The 22,011-nt window shown below is 38.5% G+C and overlaps 2 protein-coding genes across 4 annotated transcripts in view; one reads left to right on the plus strand and one right to left on the minus strand.

Moving 5' to 3' along the window:
- atp10d (ATPase phospholipid transporting 10D) overlaps nt 1-22,011 on the minus strand; it is a 221,173-nt gene that overhangs the window by 141,930 nt on the left and 57,232 nt on the right. The gene's annotated exons all lie outside the window — the stretch shown is intronic.
- Nucleotides 1,112-22,011, plus strand: part of commd8 (COMM domain containing 8) — a 184,023-nt gene continuing 163,123 nt past the window's right edge. The window contains exon 1 of the mRNA XM_051928359.1: nt 1,112-1,216. Coding sequence (XP_051784319.1) covers nt 1,172-1,216 — 45 coding nt within the window. The 5' untranslated portion in view covers nt 1,112-1,171. The remainder of the gene's footprint in view (nt 1,217-22,011) is intronic.

Below are 22,011 nucleotides of genomic sequence, written 5' to 3' on the forward strand. Positions count from 1 at the left end.
AAAGGGTTAGTGCATTTTTAATGGATTTTACAGAAGCAGTAACAAATGAAAAAGTCTGAATTAGCATAAGTTGCCATAATTCGGGTTGTTCATAAGAAAAGTAATGATTTACTTCATGAGAAAAAGTACATAATAAACAAGAATAGCTGCATCAGATATTTGAAATACTAAAATGTACACTTCAGTTTAAATTTTTAAAGTCTAAATATTCTGGATTTTAATAGAAATTTGTCATTTTTAATCCTTTGTGGTCCAAAGAGGGCTAGATTCCTAATAAAAGATCAAATATAAAAAATAAAATATTTGTAATCATTGAATTTAAAAAAGTCAAAAATTTTATCACACCTGCTTATGTTTTAAATTTATCAGTTTTAATCTTCTGGAAGTGTCTCTTAGAGAGCTAGAACCATCAGTAAGAATCAAATAGCATACATATTATCATATTAGTGATCAGCAACCTCAAAATACCATAAAACGACACTCCATATGGCTATATTACCAATCCCCATTTTTTCTGAGATTTTGTGAAAAGGGGTAATTTTGACACCTTATATTCAATTAGAGAATCAACCTCTGGGGTCAACTGACATGGCATGCATGCATTTATTTCTATACTCAAGATAGTTCCATTGCAGGTTACAGGAGCCACAGTCTATCCAGGCTTGCATGTGGCTCGAAGGCAGGAAACTAACCACGGACAGAGAATCAGTCCATCGCAAGCTACTCTCACAAACACATAAACAATTATTCAGTGTTGCTATTTTAACTTAGCAAGAAACCGGGGAAACCTGGCGACTCATGGATTATTGTACATTGTTACTGCTGTATCAGGATTTACAACTCGAAACCAACAAATACAATAAATACGTTCGTCAAGTAGTTTAGCATGGGATTGTTAAAAATACGTATGTGCTTCTGTACGTCTTACAGCGAAACATTCCAAACAAGCAAAATAACTCCGCTGAATACAAAAGTTTTAAATAAATCTGTTTCCGTAGTACAGTAAAGAATACCTAAACCACGAGCCGCAAGTTCAAGTTCACCACGGTCACATGAAGAGAGAAAGGGCATTGATCACATGACATCTCCGTGAACACTCTGGTCACGTGATTCCCGTCATATCAGGTGACTGGTTTCGAAATAGGAAGGATAACAAGTGTGGTCTGAAATCATGTTGAAGCTACTTGAACGAATATCTATTCAGGAAAGTCCCCGAGTAAGTACGTTTTTTCAGAGCAACGGTATCTATCCATCCATCGGTATGGATTTCCTTATTAAGGTTTATGTTTAGGATAGGTTATGCTGTTTGCAGGCATTAACATTGTGGATATGTTTTTTGGCTTTGGTTTCTAATGTATTTCTTTTATTTTACATATTTACTTATGATGTGTTTTCTCCATCATCTGCACAGTGTTTTGTTTTTCAAGCTAAGTATTCTTATAGTTTAGGTTGTCTGGATTTTTTTTCTCTTTTTTTAAGCACTGCCTTCATGTGTCATTTGACGTTGTTTAGTTTTTGTCGAATTTTAAGTCACGTATTTTAACGTATTTCTTGATTATTTTTGTCAGCTTAGTTCGCGTGATCATTTTCAAGCAGGCGAACCACAGGTAGATTCAATGATATTTTAGGATAAGTAAACCTGCAGCCTGTGCTTATAAAAAAAAAAATAATATACAAAACCGGCTCATCCATCCATTTGTTTGTTGGTGCAAAATTGAACCCAGAGCCTAATGTTTTTATTTTTCCATCGTATTTAACAGAAATGATTTTGTACTAATTAATTGACAAGTACATTGTGAATTTCCCCTTAGATAGATAGATAGATGGGATTAATAAAGTATCTATCTATCTATCTATCTATCTATCTATCTATCTATCTATCTATCTATCTATCTATCTATCTATCTAAGTACAGTACAGTACATTCGAATGTTATTAAATTGTTCGAACTTGGTGCTAACAACCATCAACAACTCGTTTATCCCTGAGATACAGTTGTATCCAGAACAGTTTCGATGGATCATTTCCTCAGATTAACCTCTTCTGATAAAGTAGCAAACAAACATATTATGGTAGCATAACATTCAGAGACCCAAATAATTAATCTCCAATGAAAAACATTGGCAGTGAATGGGTCGTACTGAAGAGCTGGGTGACTTTCAACTTGACACTGCCGGGAGCTGCCACCTTTGCCACAAGTATTTCTGCCCTACTAGATCTGCCCCGGTCAACTGTGAGTGCTGTTATTGTGAAGTGGAAAATCTAGGAGCAACAACAGCTTATCCATTGAGCAGTAGATTATGTAAACCATTGTAGCTGCTGAGTGCTGAAGTGCTTAGCATTTCATAATTCCTGTATTCTGTTGCGTCACTCACAACAAAGTTGCAGACTGCCTTGGAAGAGCAACATCAATGCAAGAACTGTGTGTCATGAGCTTCATAAAATATGTTTCCATTGCCGAGCAGCTGCTCACAAACCTAAGGTTAGTATGCACAATGTCAAGTGCCAGCTGGAGTGGTGTAAAACATGCCGCTATTGGACTTTGAAAATGTCTTCTCTGGAGTGATGAATCACACTTTTCTATATGGCATGCTGATGAACAAATTTGGGTTTGGCAGATGCTAGGAGAACACTAACTTCTGGACTTTACAGTGTTTACTGTAAAGTTTGGTGGAGGAGGAATAATGGCAGGGTTTGAGCTAAGTACATTTTTATGTACCACTGAAGGGTACTGTTAATGCTACAGCATACATAGACATTTTAGACAGTTGTGTGCTTCCAACTTTGTGAAAACAGTTTGGGGAAGCCATTTTTTTTTGTTCCAGCATGTTTGTTCCATTGTTCACAAAGCCACCTCCATGGTTTGATGGGATTGGTTTTGAGGAACTTGAGTTTCCTGCACAAAGCCCTGACCTGAACTTTAATGAACACCTTGGGAATGAATGGGAACATAAATTGTGAACCAGGTCTTCTTGTCCCAAGCAGCAGTACCTGACCACTTAAATGCTCTTTTGGATGAATTTGGACAAATTCCTTGGGACGCACTCTAAAATCTTGTGAAAAGCCTTACTAGAAGAGTGGAGGCTATTATAGCCACAAAGGTGCAGTAACTTCATATTAGTGCTGATGGTATAGGAAAGGGATGTCCAACAACCTCATATACAGTAGGTTTGATGGTCTGGTGTTCACAAACATGTGGCCATATAGTATAATACCAGCAAGCCCGCGATTCTCGAAAGAATCGCAAATCCACGAATGGCAATCACCTAATGGAGGGTGGGCGCATCCTGGGAAATGTAATTTAATTAAATAAACATTATTTGTACTAAAGCGGTTTCGTTTTGGTGCTGTGACTCATGTGGTTGTGGTGTTTCAGAAGCGCGTTGTAGGCGCCTTGTTTCCATTAGGACGTAAATGCATGACAATATCGCGTTGAAACGGAGGCTCACTGTCATCACTTTGAAACACAATTGCTACTTCATTAACGATGGGAACATTGTATCGTCTCGGATCCTGTTCTTTGTCCTTTATTAGCACTAATGCAATTGTAGTTGTTGCCACACCGTCCACCTCTGCTTTTGTATTGGCTTCTCTTTCAACCTCATGTAGCATTTGTATAGAGTTTGCTAATGGGTGATTGTTTATGACTTCAGCTACGTTTCTCATTATTAGCTCTGTGGTTGATATACTGCGTCATCTAGATGTAACACGTACATTTGGGCACATTTGAGGTGGTGATTTGGCTCAGGGTGCACTGTTCCAATCCGATGCAATATTTGTCAACACACGTGAAAGCGTAATACGTAATATTAATTGCATTCACCCCTCCCTCACTCCTCATACCACTGCCTTTCGGTATCCGTCAATAAGGGCGCGCACAAAAAGGTGACCTTCAAAAGGGCGACCTCAATTGGGCGCGGCGAATAAAAGCGCACATAAATAAAAGCGATCTTCAAAAGGGCGACCTCAATTGAGCGCCGAATAAAGGCGCGCGTAAATAAAGGCGAGCTTCAAAAGGGCGACCTCAATTGAGCGCCGAATAACTGCGCGCATAAATAAAGGAGTGCTTCAAAAGGGCGACCTCAATTGAGCGCCGAATAACTGCGCGCATAAATAAAGGAGTGCTTCAAAAGGGTGACGTCAATTGGGCGCAGCGAATAAAGGCAAACGCAACAAAATTATTACAGAAAATTTATGAGATAAAGGCAATGATTGAACGTATAAAAAGGTGAAAGCAAGAATATTAAAACATCCAATTAATTAATGCATGAACTTCTAACGAACTACTTCTAACAAACTATTTCTAAAGCTCTCTATATTTCGTTGTTTTCAAAATTACAGAAAATTAGATTAAGGCAATGACTGAACATATTTCGTTGTTTTCAAAATTACAGAAAATTAGATTAAGGCAATGACTGAACATATTTCGTTGTTTTCAAAATTACAGAAAATTAGATTAAGGCAATGACTGAACATATTTCGTTCCCGTTGATAGTTTTCTCCTTTCTGAATGTATAGCCTTCGACTACGAGTAGATCTGCACCTTTGTTGCTCTTCACATATTCCAGAACCATTTCAACTAAATTATCTAGGAACACCTTTATTTGCTGTGCTCAATTGAGGTCACCTTTTTGAAGCGCTCCTTTATTTACGCGCGCGTTTATCCGGCGCTCAATTGAGGTCGCCCTTTTGAAGCTCACCTATATTTACCGGCGCCTTTATTCGGCACTCAATTGAGGTCGCCCCTTTGAAGGTCGCCTTTATTTACGTGCGCCTTTATTCTCCGCGCCCAATTGAGGTCGCCCTTTTGAAGTCGCCTTTTTGTGCGCGCCCTTATTGAATAGAACCCTGCCATTCTTGTTCATAGTCTTGTCACTTCTCTGCTGGACTACTGCAATTCACTCCTCTTTGGTCTCCCTAATAAATCTCTTCATAAGCTTCAGTTAGTCCAGAATTCTACAGCACGTATCATCACTCGAACCCCATCTATTCACCATATTACTCCGGTCTTGCAGCAGCTTCATTGGCTCCCGATCAAGTTTCGTATTGATTTTAAGATTCTGCTATTAACATTTAAGGCATTCATAACCTCGCCCCTCCATATCTGTCTGACCTTCTTCATGTTGCCATTCCATCCCGTAACCTTAGATCCTCTTCCTCCACCCATCTGACCGTCCCTCCCGCCCATCTAACCACCATGGGGAGCAGAGCTTTCAGCCGTTCTGCTCCCAAGCTCTGGAATTCATTACCTGCAGATCTCCGAAATATCAAATCATATTCATCCTTCAAATGTAAACTTAAAACACATCTGTTTAAAATGGCTTTTTCTTTTTCCTCCTGATTATAGTGGTTTTGTTTGGTTTTAATTTTTAGATTTTCTGATGTTTTAAGTTGTTTATAATTGTGTCTTTTATTTATTTATTTATTATTTGTTCTCTGAAAGGCACCTTGTATAAATAAAATGGAAAAAAAAAAAAAAAAAAGCAGTATGGGCCATTCACAGTGGGGAAGCCGGTGCGTGATGAAATATCATGGAGGATGGGTGCATCCTGGGACAGTTCATTTCAACGTGCTTCTGTTATTGTTTTTCTTCATGCAGTCTCGTTTTTGTTTTTTTATGGCTGTGTCGTCGTATATGCGGTGGTGTGGCCGGTCGCGTCCAGGCGGCTATACAACCTGGCGTGCACGCTTCACCTCAGGTTTAGTTCACAGGTCGTAGGCATGGTAAAGTCTCCATTTAATTCAATTAACCCCATTTGAACTAAAGCGGTTTCTTTGTGTGGGCGCCTTCGTTCATTGTTTTTAGCCGCCGCGTTTGACTCGGCAGTGGATTCGCATTAGCTATAAGTCATTTACTGTTAGGAATTATAATCACACTTAAGTTTAATACGGGGCGTTCGTTTATTGTTTTTTTCCATCTGGTGTCGTATCTGTGTTTTCTGTGGCTGGACTGTTAATAATGTATTACTGTAATACTGTAATGTGATTCAAATATGCTGTGTAGTCTGGATCTTTGTGGATTCCATACTGTAATACTGTAATGTGATTCAAATATGCTGTGTAGTCTGGACGTCTGGGGATTCCGTACTGTAATACAGTGATCCCTCGCTATATCGCGCTTCGCCTTTCGCAGCTTCACTCCATTGCGGATTTTATATGTAAGCATATTTAAATATATATCGCGGATTTTTCGCTACTTCGCGGGTTTCTGCGGACAATGGGTCTTTTAATTTCTGGTACATGCTTCCTCAGTTGGTTTGCCCAGTTGATTTCATACAAGGGACGCTATTGGCAGATGGCTGAGAAGCTACCCAGCTTACTTTTCTCTCTCTCTTGCGCTGACTTTTTCTGATCCTGACGTAGGGGGATTGAGCAGGGGGGCTGTTCGCACACCTAGACGATACGGACGCTCATCTAAAAATGCTGAAAGATTATCTTCACGTTGGCTACCTTCTGTGCAGCTGCTTCGTATTGATTTTTTTTATCTGTCTCTCTCTCTCTGTCTCTCTCTGTCTGCTCCTGACGGAGGGGGTGTGAGCTGCCACCTTCAACAGCTTTGTGCCGCGGTGCTTCGCATACTTAAAAAGCCAAACAGCCCTATTGATTTGTTTGCTCCTTTGAAGAGGAAGATATGTTTGCATTCTTTTAATTGTGAGACAGAACTGTCATCTCTGTCTTGTCATGGAGCACAGTTTAAACTTTTGAAAAAGAGACAAATGTTTGTTTGCAGTGTTTGAATAATGTTCCTGTCTCTCTACAACCTCCTGTGTTTCTGCGCAAATCTGTGACCCAAGCATGACAATATAAAAATAACCATATAAACATATGGTTTCTACTTCGCAGATCTTCTTATTTCGCGGGTGGCTCTGGAACGCAACCCCCGCGATGGAGGAGGGATTACTGTACTGTAATGTGATTCACATATGCGCTAAATCGTTTCGTTTTTGTTTTCTCTGTGGCTATGTCGTTAGCTATGGGCTCGGATTTCCGTTAGTTGAGCTGTTTCGTTTTTGAGCCGTGACTCCTGGGTGATGATCCTAGAGACATGTCGAGGCTTCACTGTTTTGCTGCAGCTAGCCTGATGATGATGATCATTATCTTACTTGGATCTCTTATGGATTCTTTTGCCATACTCTGCTCCTGGTTTAGATGTTTGTGCATTTTAAAAGAATTGAATGAGTTTTGAAGTTCTCTAATGACATGTATTACTACTTTATGAGATCACAGAATTGTATTTACCAGTATTTCTCCAGTAAGTAAACTAAATACATACAGTTTTCAAACAAGGCTGACCCATGTACCATAACCTGCTTATTGTAATGACTTTTGGTGAATGTTCTGTGAAAATTCATGTTCTAATATTTTTATTGTGTATTTAATGGAACTCTGCTTAGAGGGATTGATCAATTGAATAGATGGCACAATGAAAGTATGTGGTGCTAAAACACATAGGACAGAGGATGAGGCTTGTAGTTTGCCCATGCTGGTGCACTGAGATGTGTGATGTGCTCTGTTACTTTTGATCACAGTGTCGCTCTCAGAAATCTTCTTTACAGCTGATTTTTTTTTTTTTGTACTTCAATTATTTTAGCCTGTGGGTTTTACTTTTTCATTTTGTGGTTGCAGGTTCACGTGTAATCCCTTAACTGTTTCATTTTTATGGTTGCTCCGATTTTGATTGTGTGAGGCAGCAACACTACCGCTGTGCAGCACTACATTTTACACCTCTGAAACATAATCTTCAGCAGTCAGAATTCAAAAATATGAGATACCTACAATATAAGCTATATTCACTGGTCAAAATGAGAATTAAAGATATTTCCAAAAAAGTACTGAATGAGATAAATCTCATACATTGTACAGAAACTGATTAGAAAGGTTATTCAGTTGTAAATATTACAAAACAGATTGTAATAACTGCAACTGTAGTTATGCCTCATCAGAAGGAGAATTTAATGTTAAAATGGCTTGCTATATATGCTGTAGAATGTTTCATACCATAGAATGATCAGTTAGGGATATATGTAATTATGTTCAATTCTCATTTTTGAATGGTTAAAAATGCATTTTAGAAACCACCAAGAAAAGTAACATTGCAACAATGCAATTGTCCGTGACTGAAAACTGGAGGACCACCGTCACGCCTCCACCTCCCAGAGCGACGGACGGGGCTTTACGACGCTTGGGTGCGGAGGGCGGAATGGGGGGAGAGGGTAATTCATTGTTACCCTCCGCCATTCATTGTTCGTTGTGGTTCCGGCTGCTTTTCTATATATAATCCACCAAGTCACCCGACCATGGTAGTAGTGAGGGGGGGGGGTGTCTACAAAGGGCAGGGACGTAATCCGCGCGAGCGTATGACCCGCACTTACTGGGAATTTCTCGTTCGTGGAGAACATTTGCAAGCCCTGGTCTCCATCACGAATGGGGTTCAACGGCTTTCCCACGCCTGTCGGCGCCGGGTAGACACACGTTGATCCATTCAGTGTAGCGCGCGTGCAGTACCGGACATCCAAGGGCATCACAGACCTGTTAATGCTCAATCTCACGTGGCTGAAAGCCACTTGTCCCTCTAAAAAGTTGGACGTCGACCGCTCGGGGGTCACGTAACTATTTAGCAGTAGGGAGTCTCGTTCGTTTTCGGAATTAACCAGACAAATCGCTCCACCAACTAAGAACGGCCATGCACCACCACCCACAGAATCAAGAAAGAGCTATCAATCTGTCAATCCTCTCCGTGTCCGGGCCGGGTGAGGTTTCCCGTGTTGAGTTAAATTAAGCAAAATTTGTGTGTGGTGAGTTGTTGCATCCAGGCACATGAGCAGGCACTGTGAATGTTTTGAGAGCGTGGGTGGACGCGTGCCGGGGAATAATGAGTATCTATATATCTTCTTAGATATAGAAAGCGTCTGATGCGGTGTTTGGTGAATTGTTGCAGTTTGTGAGTTAGCATTTGTGATGGTTTTACACTCCAGTACATTGCGGTGAACGCTGGTAACAGTCAGGCGGGCGGGCAGGCGTTCTCGTCCCATGCTCTTAGAGTTGGTGGGCGTGTCTCTGTATTGGTTCGAGTTGTTGGGCGGTGCTCTGTCGTTCGTATCCCATGGTCAGACGACTTGGTGGATTATATATAGAAATTATATATAGAGACTACGAACCGTCTGACATGCCGCAAGCAACAACAACAACATTTATTTATATAGCACATTTTCATACAAAAAGTAGCTCAAAGTGCTTTACATAATGGAGAGAAGAAAAATAAAAGACAAAATAAGAAATTAAAATAAGACAACATTAATTAACATAGAATAGACCTGCAGGATAAAGCGAGGTCAGAAATAAACCACAGAGTAGGAAACAAAGTAAAACTTTATAAAGGGATTAAAGAACGGGGACGAACACATGGAGAGCGGGTTACAGATGATGAAAACTGGAATGCAACAGCTTCAAAAAAACCTAGGCACGAAACACCTGCACACCGAGATACAGAATATAAAGGCAGAAACAACGACAGTTAAACGTCCACACTACACAGCAGAGGCGGACCCGGAAGGTGCATGCGCCTACATCATGCGTCGGAAGGCGCGATAAAGTACAAAAGGCAAAGGCGCCTACACAGCATGGTAAAAAACCGACATAATACGGAAGGCGCAGGCGTCGCCGCCATATTGTGAGTGGCACTAATGCGTGGTGAAGGCGCAGGAGGAGACATAGTAAAACAAGAGGAGTCAACGCCCCGTCCCAGAGTGAAACGGGACACACTATGGAGTCCACAAAGGTTCATACATCAAACCCGAGATGGTACGGACACGCGTCTGAAACCGCGAAAGCAAAACTGTCTCGGCTCAAAAACCAAACAGCTCAACAACTAACACAGCTTCGACACCGAGCCCGCGTAGACAGATCTAATGAACGTGGATGCCTACAACGCGCGTCTCAAACTGCGTAGGCAAAGCAGGCACGGATTCAACACGACACAGCTCGAGTGACCGAGATACAAACACGCGCCTGCCTGGATATAATTAGTAAACGCAGGCGCCTACAACGTGCGTCTGAAATGCCGCAGACCAGGCAGGCACTGCTCCAAAAAGAAAGAGCTTGACTAAACGAGATACGAAGTGAAACGGGAAACGCTACAGAGTCCGCAGTGCTCCACAATGCACCACATAATAGTTCGGAAAGAGCTTCGTAGTAACAGTGGGGAGACCCAGAGTGACACGGGCGAACGCTCCGTTTTAAACATACGTCATTCTCACACGTGCAAACTATACAGCATAGGTGAATCACATTATAGTGATGCATTATTAACAGTACGATAAACATCATAGCATCGCAAACAAATGAAAATTATTATTCGAAAAAGGGAAAATATATTCAACATGGACCAGGTGTCATTGAAACAAAAGCAGAATAAAGTGAGATCAGAAATGAAAGACAGAGTAGAAAGCAAAGTAAAACGTCATAAACAGGTTAAACGAGGGGGCCAAACACATGGACAGCAGGTTACAGATAATGAAGACCGGAATACAAAAGCTTCAAAAACAAAAGCTCGACTGACCGAGATACAAACTGAAACGGGAAACACTACGGGGTCCGCAGTAGTCCACAATGCACCGCATAATAGTAGAGACGGAGCTCCGTATTAACAGTGGGGGGGCCCCAGAGTGACACGGGCGAACGCTCCGTATTAAACGTGCGTCATCCTCACACGTGGCTGCCCAGCGGGCACGGGTTCAAAACGCCGGGAGTAGGTGAGCGAAGCGAGCAGGGGGCACAGCCCCCTTGTTTTTATTGAAACACAGCTTTACAAAAAGCACTAATACAGATTTACCAGGACCATAAATTATTCTTTTTCCTGTTTGTTCTTCAGGCTACCAGAATTTTTGTATTAAAAGTTTAGCTGGCTCCTGCCTTGCATCCGATTATTTTGGTATAGACTCAGCCTATACCAGCAGCCCTGATTATAAGATGATAGATAATTTAGGAACACATGAAACTCTCCTTAAGACTGTACTTTAGTTTGTAGTAGTGTTATAATGTACTGTCCCTCTTAATAATAATTAGTAATTGCATTAAAAGTAATCTTCAAAATTCAAGTTGCAAACCTACATCTTATGAAAACATACATTCGTGATCATTTCCCAAAATTCATTTGAATGTGTATTATAATTAGATTTTTCTACACTGAATGTAAAAAATTCAGTTTGTCCAACTAGTATTGCATTACCCTGGCTGCTGCAGTGCAACATTTTGTGATTTTGATGATCACTATTTAAAGTGGCTGTATTCACCGCATAATTCTGCTTTTGTTTAGATAGCATTTCTTGTCATCTGTGAAATGGGTAGCCTTTTTTTATTAAGGAAGAACAACCTTTTCTTATTCAAATGCATCCTGCTCTGCAGAGCTTTGATTTTTGCTTGGTTTCACCGTGACTTTCAGCTGGAAGATGCAGCAGACGTGCTAACTCTCTAATCTGTTTCCTCCAGCTAACAGTAAGGATTGTAATTGAAGACCGAATACCACTTCATGTGAGGGCAGGTTTGGTTGCTTTATGTACACAAAATGGTGTGTAATCAAGGGGAAAGTGGCAAAATGCAAAATTTGCTGTTTGCATGCCATTCTGCTGGTTATGATAATGAAGCTATGGTGATTTAAAATCTTTATTGGTCAGATCACCACACACAGTGTTAGTCTATATATGTTGCTTTATAGTAGATATTTCAACCTTTTCAATTGGCAGATTTCATGTAATGGGGCTAGGCCTGAAAGCCTTGTCATGCTAAATAGGGAAGCAGTACATTGTGTGAGAGCTGAAATTCATAACATGATTCGGACTGTTTTGCTTAGTTGGAAGTGCAGCTTTTGATTCCCAGGAATTGACTATGAGCTTGTTGGATAATGACTAAGTTCCATTTTGTGCATGTTTTGGAAAAATTGACAGGTCTGCTAATGTGATGAAGATAGCTAAGTCAGGAGCCAATTTTGAGAACAAAGGGGGTGGGCGTGATTACTTTTTATTTGATTCTTTTCAAAAAGAGTTCTCTCAGTTCCTGTTTGCAAAACTAGAGCTTTCTCTCAGTTCATTAGCTGCTTTTTTGACAATTTTTTTTTTTTAAGAGATCCTGTTAGTTGCAGTAATGGACACTTTCAGTGGGGGTTCAGATACTTTCATTGAGCTTTCTGTGCTGTTTAGACAGAGGAAACTTTGAGAGGAGCTCTGTCTCTGTCAATAAATCTTTTTCTTTTCATTTTAAAATTAAGAACATATAATCTATAACTAAGGAACTGGACTATCTGGGAAGCGTCATTTGGGAATGAATGAATACTGCACGAACCCACCTATGTTCTGTAATTCTTTCTATTGCTTAAATTTACTGCAGTTGGTTTTTATGCAAATATAATTAAATGAAAGCTTAATTCAGATTTTTAGTGTGATTGCTACTAGCGAACTGAGAATTGCATTCATCATTTCTTGTGTAACTGAGGTCCTTTAAGAGTTCAAGGGAACACCTTTGTGAAACCTTCTATTAGTTGCATGATGAGTTGAAGGAGTGAGTTCAACTGAGTTGAAGTAAAATTGTGAAGGTAAAGACAAAAGCTGCTGACTGATAAGGGTCCCTAGGGTTGAATACATAGGTTACAATACAGAGAGTGGGACAGGTAAGAGGTTATAGGTTAATATTGTATAGCTGGTTTTGACATTTCTTCCTATGCCCATTAAGAAAAGAACCTAATAAGGTCAGTTTGTACCTTTTTCATTAAGTGTGTTCACTCTGAGGATGTCAGATTTGCGATTAAGAAGCTTGGCCCGGGAAAGTGTAAAGTGTCAGTCGTTGAAGGGGTTTTCCTAAATATACGAATTTTCATGATATTACAATACAATGACTATTAAAAGTAGATTTATTTTCGCGCACATTAAGTCAGTTGCTGGGGAGAATCTGCTGATTGCCCACTGTTGTCACAGAAAATTAAACGCATATTACGGACAGCAAAGCCAGTATTAATGTCAGAGAAAATTACAGGCATTTTACGGAAAAAATTTAATGAGGTAAAAGGTCCCTTGCCATTTAATATAGACTGTTCATACTAATGTTTATGGACTACTGTTCTAGCGCCCATTATTGTAACAGGCTTAATGTGTAGTATAATATAATCTACTTAGACTCTCAAAAAGTCTTTGATATAGTAATACCTGAAGATACATTTTGAAACTAAAAGCTATTGGTATCAGAAGTAAGCTACAAAACTTGATTTAAAGTTGGATAATTGGCAGGAGGCAAAGACTATAAGTAAGAGGTGAATGCTGTATGTGGGGTGAAGTTATTTGTGGAGTTGCTAGATACCTAGATTCCGGTATAGTTAGAAAACATGTGAAATTTGCACATGGTATTAAAATTGGAGGAGAAGCAAATAGTCAGTCAGTAAAATTAATGCAGACAGACCTGGACAATATTCAGAACTGGGTTAACACTTTGAAAATTGTTTAAAACAGAAAAGTGAAAAGAGCTACATTTAGGCAAAGTAAAAGTTAATTATAAATACAAGGTAGGTGACACTATTTTACAAAAAGCAACCTCTGAAAAGGATTTTAGTTTTTATGTTCACACAACATTCTATGCAATGTGCAGAAGCAATTAAAAAGGTAATTACGGTAAATATTAAAGTTCTGTTGTAAAAACCATTGAATATAAATTAAGGGATGTTATGTTCAGGCTATACAATGCACTAGTAAGGCCACAACTGGACTACAGTGTACAGTTCTGTGAGCCATTCTACACAAATTTCATAGCACATATAATTGTGTAAACGAGAGCAACCAAGTGCATCCCGGGTCTAAAGGACATGTCCCACTCAGAAAGGCTCAGGGAGTTAAACCTCTTTAGTCTTGAACAGTGAAGGCATCATAAGGACTTAATTTAGACTGTCAGAATTCTCAATGGCATTAATAAAGTGAATCCAGTAAAATTCTTTCTATTAAACAGCAAATCAAATACCCATGGATGCCATGTGAAATTAAGAGGAGGTATACTAAAGACTGAAGACAGGAAACATTTCTTTATGTAGATAGTATGTGGGAATCTGGAACAAACTACCAAGCAGAAGCCTTGACAACTGTTAAATATATCTAAATGAGATATTGGGCAACTTAGATATGTTTTAGCAAAACAAATGAGCTTAATGGACTGAATGTCTCCTGTTGTTTGTCAAATGTTCAATATTTGTACAAACTTACTGCATGATCAGTCCCATTTACAATAGATTTGACATAATATAGCCATATTTTCCTTAGAACGCTAATGTTCCTTTAGTTCTTTTTTTTGTACCCTGCTGTCAGCCTAAAACACACACCCTTAAGCAAGTTGTGAAGAACAAATCACTTGAACATCAAAAAAAAAAGTACCACATACAGTGGCTGTAAAGAAAAACATCTCTAATCGGTATGTTGACCAAAGTTGGGTACAGTGTGAAAATGGAGTATATGCTTTGGAGAAATGGCCAAGGAGGAGAGGAAGAAAAATTACAGCACAGATGTTGAAGATAATATATTTGTAATTCTTTCAAGGACAGAAGACTGCCATAATCTTTGACACTTCACTCTGAGAACATTAATGAAAGAGCTTAGATTTAAAAAAAAAAAGCTGGCCGGAAGAAAAATTTTCAAGGAAAAAATTCTGAGAACAAGGTCACAGACAAAGCCAGGAAATTGCTGCAAAAATGATTTGGCAAATTTCACTGATCAACACTAGTAAAAATGCTAGTATTTGTAATCTCTTAGCTTTTTTTTTTTTTCTTTTTGTTTAAGATTTCTACTGCTGAATTTTGCACAATTTGCATCCAATTTCTGTGTATTCCTGATAGGAGTGAGTTTCAATAGACTAGACTTGTTAAATTTCTTAAATGAAATATGTAACTTATCTGACCTTTCTAAGGTAAGTTCAGTACAGCAGCTAAATGTGGAGGCAACTTAGAGAGCTCTTAAATGAGAAGTTTTGAGGGGCATTTTTCACATTTAATACGATGTAATCAACTACATTTAAGTGAAAAGCAAATAAATCATTTTAGGAAGAGTAATTGAAAATACAAAAAAAATGATATTTAGCATGTTGTTCTTGTATATTATTGCTATGTTATACAGTCTTCTAAACACCAATAATTTAAAGTGCAGTTTTTGATATGAAAGTTTTTGAAAAATAAAAGTTAAACACATGAGGTTATTGCTTTCTTTGTAATTCAAACAGTGTAACCATAGCAACTAAGAACTATACATTTGCTTGTTCAAAATGACATTTACTCTTCAGCAATTGCTTGTTACTGTAGGCAGAAAAAGTACATTATAACAATAATCTGAGTGAGAGCTATTTTTTTTTGACATACTGCACTGCTCTTTTCACTTAATTTGCATATTTGTGCAGGAAAAGTTGTGCATTTATAGAAGACTTGTTTTACCAGGTCTTTGGTAACTCAGAATTATGCTATGAATCCTACATTTTTATGGTTTTAATGCTATTATAATTTTAGATCATGATAAACATGCTTAAAATTCTTATTTATATCTAATAGTGGAAGCTATTTTAATGCTTGCATTTTTAAATTGCTATTTCCTGATTTATGAAGGTCAGCAACAGGTCTTAACCATGTTAATGGATGACTAAAGCAGCCTGTGTGTTACATCTTATTTATGCCCTAGTGAACCAAAACTGATAGATCACCATTTAAGAGTTCCTGAAGACTTCAGAGTGATTTAAAAAGGTTAAATATAAATATTTACAGAAGGTTAATTACATTTTGTTTATGATTATGTGTAAAGGACATACTAATCAAGCTTACTAATGCTTTTTTAAGTTTCAATATTTTGGGAGCAGTTTTTTTTAGTAATTTTATTTTAGTGAAAGGAAGACTTTTGTCTCATAATTTGAATATAAAGTAATGAACAAAAAATGCTATAAAAATGTCTTTATTGTTATCTTTATTAAGGGCCCCAGTAATTCTGGACGGCACTCTAAGCATATGGGGAAAAATTGCCATAGTTCTCAAGTGGCTCAACTTATATACTGTTTCGTAAAGGAAGTACAAGGCAGGACATTGTAATGATACTGAATCTAATGCATTAGCAACAGTTCAGACTGGCATAGTTAGTAGAGCTGCTAAAAATAATTTTTTTCCTAAAAAATTATCAAATACTAAAATTCTTGTGAGCTTTGAATTTTTGAAGACAATAGAGTATCACAGCAACAAGTAAAATGTGGTAGATCCACATATAGCACATACAGTATTTAAATACTACAGGAGTAAGTGAGATGCAGACAGCAGTTGTTGGTACATGGGTAATTCTGGATTTGTTCTTGGACGTAAGCAATAGCAAACATTCCTAATGTGAAATCACTTAAAAATAAAACAACAGACACTGTTTTTATACAAGTGCTAAAATAATGGATGTCAATTGATTGACCATTTTCCAGTGGTATTTTTCTTTAATTGTTTCTAATTAAGGGATTTTTTTCCTCAGTCTACAAATGTAAACATAAATCCCACAAATTTATGGGACACCTGACAAAAAGCAACTTGTTGACAGACTTAATCTGAGAAAGTCTTTTGGCAAAATATTCTATTTTTACATCTTGAACTATTTTCTCTCTTTTGATTACTATAACTTTGTGTACTTGGGATACACTCTTGAATATAGCAGTTGTTTTGTTTCCAATTTTTTGTGGTATGTTCTTTAAATAAATCAGTTTATTTACTGGCCTGCCTATACTTGTCATTAAGAGTTAACCTAATGAAAGCCTCTGAATTAATGGATTCATACTTGAGAGTGTTAATCAATAGAGTGTGGGTCCTTCTGTTGAAATCGGCAACACCTTTTTTATTATCACAATGTCAACCATTCTTGTATACCTCCAGAGGTGCACATTGCATTATTCCATTGTACATATAACAAGCTACTTCAAGGACCATCATTAACACAAAAACGAACAGAAAGGCATAGAGAACAGGTGGTGGAAATATTTTAGTCTTTGGCAATGATTATAATTTGGTTTGTTCATGTACAACTTATTTTTCAGCTTGGTGAAGATAAATTCCTTCACCTAAAAACAGTGACAGATTTTTGGCAATAATGGCACTTTCCTTTGCATTTAAGAAATTATTGTGTTTAAAACTAGGGGGCTTCGCCCCCTGCTCGCTTCACTCGCCAACCCCCGTATTTGGTTTTCCGGATACACACTTTTAAGATTGTTTTTTCTTTGAATTGTTGCTATTTCATCCATCCATCCATTTCCCAACCCGCTGAATCCGAACACAGGGTCACGGGGGTCTGCTGGAGCCAATCCCAGCCAACACAGGGCACAAGGCAGGAACCAATCCCGGGCAGGGTGCCAACCCACCGCAGGACACACACAAACACACCCACACACCAAGCACACACTAGGGCCAATTTAGAATCGCCAATCCACCTAACCTGCATGTCTTTGGACTGTGGGAGGAAACCGGAGCGCCTGGAGGAAACCCACGCAGACACGGGGAGAACATGCAAACTCCACGCAGGGAGGACCCGGGAAGCGAACCCAGGTCCCCAGATCTCCCAACTGCGAGGCAGCAGCGCTACCCACTGCGCCACCGTGCCGCCCGCTATTTCATTAGTTTCACTTTTATTTCAGAACTTCTGTAAAAACAATATTTGTAATCGTCCCAATATGCTGAATCTTTTTAATGAGGTCAGGATAGGTTTCTCTGTTTGGAATTTCAGCATAGACAAAACGATCTACATCATCAGCATTTAATATTTTTTTTTTTACAAAGTAAAAAAGTAAGTAGAGTTCTGCATTGGACCCCTGTCTGTAAAGTTGTGCTATTTTCCTCTCACAGTTCCAAAAGTACATGGGGTTACCAAGGTGATACCCCAGCTTTTGTCTAGGTTTTTGTACAAGGGCTAGACAGAACGTTTTTGACTCCTGGGGTAAATGTAGCTTTTTAAATAAGCAGACTGATAAATATATATACATGAACAAAGTAACCATGTGCGGTAAACTCAGTTTTTGAAATTCTCAAGATTCTTTATTTGTCACATGCATACAGGACAACACGCAGTGAAATACATCCTGATCTGTGCAAAGTTAGAAGAATATAAGTTAGATTAACAAAAAGTCATAGATCGAAAGATAACAGTATAGTAGAACATAATAAATAAGTAAAATTATGTGAATGTTGTGATGTGAGATTTTACATATAACTTGATGAATATTTTGTACTGTATATCTTTATTTGTAATTTAGACAAAGCGGTGTAATTTAGTGTTTACTCCTCCCCCTTAGGAATGGGTCTATTTGAATTTTACGACAGGATTTGGGGGACGTGTGTTTTAAACCAGTTTGGCAAGTGTTTCCTTGCTAAAGTCATTTCTACCTCCGCAAATGGGCTAAGGTGTACTTTAACATATGGTTTGGGGGCAGGTGTTAAGTTGTTCTATTTCCCCCATTGGTCTGAAGTATGGCTGTTTGGAATTGGCTTGGTTCAGAAGCCTTTAAGTACCATGATGTGCTATTGGCTCTCGGGGTTGGACAGAACATCTATAAATGTATGTGTTTAACCTCAGTATCTCTCTCTTACAAACCAACATATGATGAAGAAGCATCTCTCTTGCTAACCTGAAGAGAACACAATGAACAGCACAACTCAGCAGCCATTTTGAACAGACATGTGGCTGAAAGCTGAGCATCGATGATTCCTTAACTAGAGACATTTAAGTAACCAGAAGTCTGTGTGCCACCTGAACTACATATCATCATTTAATCAGGTTGTATGGTTGCCAATATTCAAATGTACTTTGCATTTTGTTATTATTTATGAATATTATCAATAATACTAATACATTGTTTAAACTGTAACTTAACTTCTGCTTGTCTTTTACTATTTCTAATTGCCTAAGGTTATAGATATAGAAGCGAAGGTGGGGATAAGTTATATACAATAATACCTTATAAACAGTGGTAAGTCTGTGAGATTAGGCATTCTAAGGCTACATATTAATAATACAATAGGGGAAAGTAGAGCAATATATATATTACTCTACCAAGACAAAACAATTGGCGTAGTCCAGCAGGATTTTGGGGTAACAATTGTTTTGCACCTTGTCAGACAAAACGATTGGCGTAGTCTGGCAGGATTTTGCGGTAACCATTGTTTTGCACCTTGTCAGACAAAACAGTGAATAAAGTAGAATTAAGTGTTAAGGTGCAATAGTGTAGTAATTATTATTGTTTAAAACCAAAGTTAGACTGGTACATAGTTAAATGAGGCAGTTTGTTTGTTTGTGCTACTGCGATATTTACTTTATATTTTCTAATTTTCCTACTTTCATATCCTTTAACTTTCTCCACATGTGTATAGCACCAACGTTTTTTTTTTTGTTTTTTTTTTTTGAGCCTTTCTAATTTCCCTGGTTTCATAGTCTCTAACCTGCTCTGCATGTGTTTAGCGCCAACGTTTGTAAACATCTCTATGAAGTTCTACTTTGTCATTTTACTCACTGTCATTTATTTAAGAGCCGGATTGGACGTGCTTTTTTTTCAATTCCTCTTGTTCCGGGCTGATAATTACTTTCCTTATTTTCTGAATTTGCACCTCGATTATTCTTTTTTGCTCTTTTTTCTGTCCAACGCATTTGAGTCTTTTTTCTCAGAGCTTTTCTTTCTTCTTCGTTTAATCGTCGACGTTTCATTTCTACCCCATTCATTTCATTTCTACCGTATTTCTACCGTATTGACCTTATACACTTTATATGCACTGAGCCCTGGAGATGTGTGTACTGCATGACTGCCTTTACACTACTGATTTGTTTTTTTTTGATATTGCTTGTAAGTAGGGTGTGTCTTGCAATACTCTCGTTCTATGTTCCCGTGACACGCACTGTGGCAGGTCTCTTTCGTCTCGCAGGTCTTTAAATTATCTTCCGAGAAAAATCACATATCGTAGACTATCAGGACAGGGGACAGGATTTCTTTTTATAATAGAGAGATGTGTCACATTTCATTCATTACTAGACCACATTGCTTCTGAAACAATAGAAAAGCAGAATATGTATGATGTACAGTAATCCCTCGCTATATCGCGCTTCGCCTTTCGCGGCTTCACTCCATCGCGGATTTTATATGTAAGCATATTTAAATATATATCGCGGATTTTTCGGTGCTTCGCGGGTTTCTGCCGACAATGGGTCTTTTAATTTCTGGTACATGCTTCCTCAGTTGGTTTGCCCAGTTGATTTCATACAAGGGACGCTATTGGCAGATGGCTGAGAAGCTAGATTGCTTACATTTCTCTTTCTCTTGCGCTGACTTTCTCTGATCCTGACGTAGGGGGATTGAGCAGGGGGGCTGTTCGCACACCTAGACGATACGGACGCTCGTCTAAAAATGCTGAAAGATTATCTTCACGTTGCTATCTTTTGTGCAGCTGCTTCCTGAAACGACATGCTGCACAGGTGCTTCGCATACTTAAAAGCTCGAAGGGCAGGTATTGATTTTTGCTTGCTTGCTTTTCTCTGTCTCTCTCTCTCTCTCTTTCTGTGCTCTTGACGGAGGGGGTGTGAGCTGCCGCCTTCAACAGCTTTGTGCCGCGGTGCTTCGCATACTTAAAAGCCAAACAGCTCTATTGATTTTCCTCTGCCTTTATGACAGTCTCTGCTCCTGACTCCTTTGAAGAGGAAGATATGTTTGCATTCTTTTAATTGTGAGACGGAACTGTCATCTCTGTCTTGTCATGGAGCACAGTTTAAACTTTTGAAAAAGAGACAAATGTTTGTTTGCAGTGTTTGAATAACGTTCCTGTCTCTCTACAACCTCCTGTATTTCTGCGCAAATCTGTGACCCAAGCATGACAATATAAAAATAACCATATAAACATATGGTTTCTACTTCGCGGATTTTCTTAATTACTATAAAAAATAAATTACTTGAAAATACTCATAACATAAAGATTGCCACATAATTACCCTGATTGTTTAGTACCATAAAGTATACACACTATGTCAGGTTAGTGTAATAACTGCACCTAGAAATATCTATCTCAAGCACACTACCATGTTTCTTCACACCACTTTATGGCTTAGCCACATAAATAATTTAATACTTTGTTTTTGTGAGAAGTGTGCTGGTGTCAAATGAACTAAACAGGCTTAGCCTGGGCAACTGCTAATTTCCATGGCACAAAGAATGTACGATACACCATGGTCTCAAAAAATGGTCTTCTTGTAGATTTCTGAGTGCTTAAAAATGTGCCTTAAACTTGAGTGACGTATCATCTGGGGGACAGCTAGAGCACGCTAATTCTGTGTAATTATTTCACATTCTTTTAACTGGCATATGCAAAGCCGGGGCAAGCTTCTCTTTCTAAAATTCTGTGACCTCTTGCTGCGTGGATGTGACACATTTCTGCTTCTCTGAGGCAGTCACATCAGTGTCAATAAATATAGGCTTTCAGGCGATAAGAAAAAGGAGAAACAATATCTTTGTCAAACCAGATACAGATGTGATGATTGAAATGTGATGCTCAATTTTAGCACTATACCGTAAATGCCATTTTTAGGATTAAGAAATTGCATTGAATTACACTAACTGCAGCCACAAGATGGAGAGGAACTCTGGTTTTTTGTCTTCAGAAGTTTGCCTTGATTATATTAGTTATATATTGTTTTCATTTATGTCAATGTAATGGTATGTGCAAATAAATTCCCAAAAAGCTTAACCAGCTTCTCTTTTATGCTATTTGGAGGTAGGTGCACAGAGAATAGAGAAGAAGTGAAATAGTCAGTGCACACATCTTTTGGTAGAAAGTTGTATGGGTTTGGGCAGGTGTGGGATGAAATCACTCTCTCCCTGACATTAAGTGGAGAGTCATGCTTGGAAGAATAAAAGACGCTAGTCACCTTCTAAAGGACAATTAAATAACAATATGCCACACTTACACATAGCACAAGAAGTTTTAATTATCAAATGCCATGTTACAATGTTTGT

Source organism: Erpetoichthys calabaricus, chromosome 5, assembly GCF_900747795.2.
Source record: "Erpetoichthys calabaricus chromosome 5, fErpCal1.3, whole genome shotgun sequence".
NCBI lineage: Eukaryota > Metazoa > Chordata > Cladistia > Polypteriformes > Polypteridae > Erpetoichthys > Erpetoichthys calabaricus.